This window comes from Aplysia californica, unplaced genomic scaffold (genome assembly GCF_000002075.1).
Source record: "Aplysia californica isolate F4 #8 unplaced genomic scaffold, AplCal3.0 scaffold00239, whole genome shotgun sequence".
Lineage (NCBI taxonomy): Eukaryota > Metazoa > Mollusca > Gastropoda > Aplysiida > Aplysiidae > Aplysia > Aplysia californica.
The window spans coordinates 665,020-667,360 of NW_004797509.1; the positions used below are offsets into that span (position 1 = coordinate 665,020).

Here is a 2,341-nt window from a genome sequence, read left to right on the forward strand (position 1 = left end):
TTTCTCCAATGCAACCCCGACTACCTCTTGCCCCACCCCCCCCCCTCCCCACCCTCATCTCCAAACCGAAACAGATGAAAACTTCGGGAAACAACAAAAAATATTATATCAAAGAATTTTTTTCAATCACAACCACACGACATATCAATTTGAGGAGTTCTGATGTGCTCAGTGACATATTAAATCATAAAAGTCATCAACAATAAAACAGTACGTGAAATACAATTAGAGATCTACAAAGTATTGGCATTTAAATAATTTCACGAAAATTTACAGTTTAGATTTCGCTCTGCTCGTAGAACTTTTGTACAATAATACCATATCCAATCCTGGGAGACAAAAACGATGAGAAATAACATTTTACTCGACATTTACAAGCAAAGCATTTAAGTGTTTCGCCCTACAATATTTTGCTTTGAGCTCCTCTTACTCCTATCTCCACCTGCTTGGGTTGTTCATCATCATCATCATCATCATCATCATCTTCATCATCTACAACAACAGCAACATTAACACCACTAAAACTGGTATGACATTACCACCACATTTCTGTCACTCATGTGATCATTGCCAATACAAATCTCTGTCGTCTGTCGACCCATAACTTTTCTCTGTTAGGCAATCGTTCAGATGAGTCCTGTACCCGGGAATGGGTCAAAATATGCTGTCTTATACCATAAACACGCTGTCCATCTGATTCATTTCAGTGAGTCGGGGCTAGCCAGATTTTCCTTCATGGATGGGGCAAAAGCTGCCAATTTGGCACTATACGATTGAATTAAACTAATTCCGACTGCGACCCTCAAAATCAAACCCGTTTGATTTTCTACGTCGAGAGACGAATCGATAATATTGTGCAAAAATGGTAGCTTCTGTTCTATCCACGAGGGACAAATCTGGTTGATCCTGACTCATTCAAATGAACCCGACGACGATTGGCAGTGTGCACTGGGTGTTAGACTCAACTCTCATGACTGAGTAACAGAATGACTGATGACTTCACTCAAGAGTAAGCGCCGACAGATGCTGTTACATACACAACGTGATATCTTTCCACTACTGGGGTGTCTAACCATCTACGGCCTTGGCCTGAAGTCCCCCAAAACGGAGCCATTGTCCATCCTTCTGCAGGAACGCCGCCACGCCGCTGATAGAGGGGTGTGTCACTGAGTGACTTGGACAGGGTCGTGGCTGTGAGTGGGTGCCGGGAAACGCCCTCTTTGACAGATCAAGTTTGTTGAGGGAGCAGCGACATTTTCCTGTACTTTGGAAAAAGATTAAACGTTTCTTTCTCTTTCTCCTTTTTGTAAAGGGGTGAAACGTTACTTTCACTACCTTCTATTTGGAAAGAGGTGACACGTTTCTTTGTCTATCTCCTCTTTGGGAAAAGGAGGAACGTTTCTTTCTTTATCTTTTCTAAAAATGTATATTATCATAGTCTATCGCCTATTCGCCTTCTCTGGTTAAGCCAATGTCACGTCTTGGGATGTACGGTGAATCCATTCCCATAGGTCTGACGGAAGGGAAAGGACTGAAGCGAGACACGGCTGCTGCGGCTGACATGGAGGGGCGGAGCAGCTTGGCACCCCCGTAAGAAGACAGCGCGTAAGGATACGCCCCTACACCATATCCTAACGTCGACTGGTAGGCCGATAGGTGGTGGGCGGGGCTGGACAGTGGACTCAGTCCGTTGGAAGTAGCAGACGAGCCGACTGACCTGCCGAGGAGAGCGTTAGCCCGAGAAGCATCTGATGCCGTCAGTCCTGTCGGGCTTAAGTCTGAGACTGATTTCAGAGTGTCCAGTTTAGAAAACGCCCCTGGCGGCCCGTCTTTCGCCGGGTGGTGGGCGGAGCTCAGAAAGTCTGTCACCGACCAGATTTTGGGTTTGCCCGAGTCCAGATCTACGTGGGCGTGGTCACTAGCGATGTAAGCGGGGCCTCTGGGTAGTTCCGGTGAGAGACGACAATGACTGACTTCCGGTTCGTGGTGTTTGGAAGAGGAGTTATCTCCCCGCCGGTCTGAGGAAGATCTGGTGACGTCACCGGATTCTGTGACCACGTCGATCTGCTCGTCTCTGTTGGGATCTGAAATTCAAGGAAAGAAATAACTGATACAGTTCGTGCAACTTTGACACATTATGCTACAAAAAGGAGAAGGATTTGTTTGGTTGCAAATTCGAACTGTGATCAACCTGAGCGTATATTACTGTAAAAAAAGCAAAACTCAAGAATAGTGTTTTGATTTCGTTAAATTAAAGGCCAAACACCAGTCACTGTCACAAGATGTACCCCCTGTTCCCCCTCCCCCCTTTCCCCCTCGCCTTCCCCTACCCCCTCCCTCC

General features: G+C 46.2%; 1 protein-coding gene across 1 annotated transcript; it reads right to left on the reverse strand.

Annotated features, from left to right (window-relative positions):
• Positions 1 to 1,412: 1,412 nt before the first annotated feature.
• Positions 1,413 to 2,081, reverse strand: LOC106012005 (the record flags this gene model as incomplete). The annotated part of the gene is given in 1 exon segment (XM_013083528.2): positions 1,413 to 2,081. A coding segment is annotated over 1 exon segment (635 nt), but the record flags the coding sequence as incomplete, so codon positions are not given.
• Between the last annotated feature and the right edge of the window lie 260 nt (positions 2,082 to 2,341).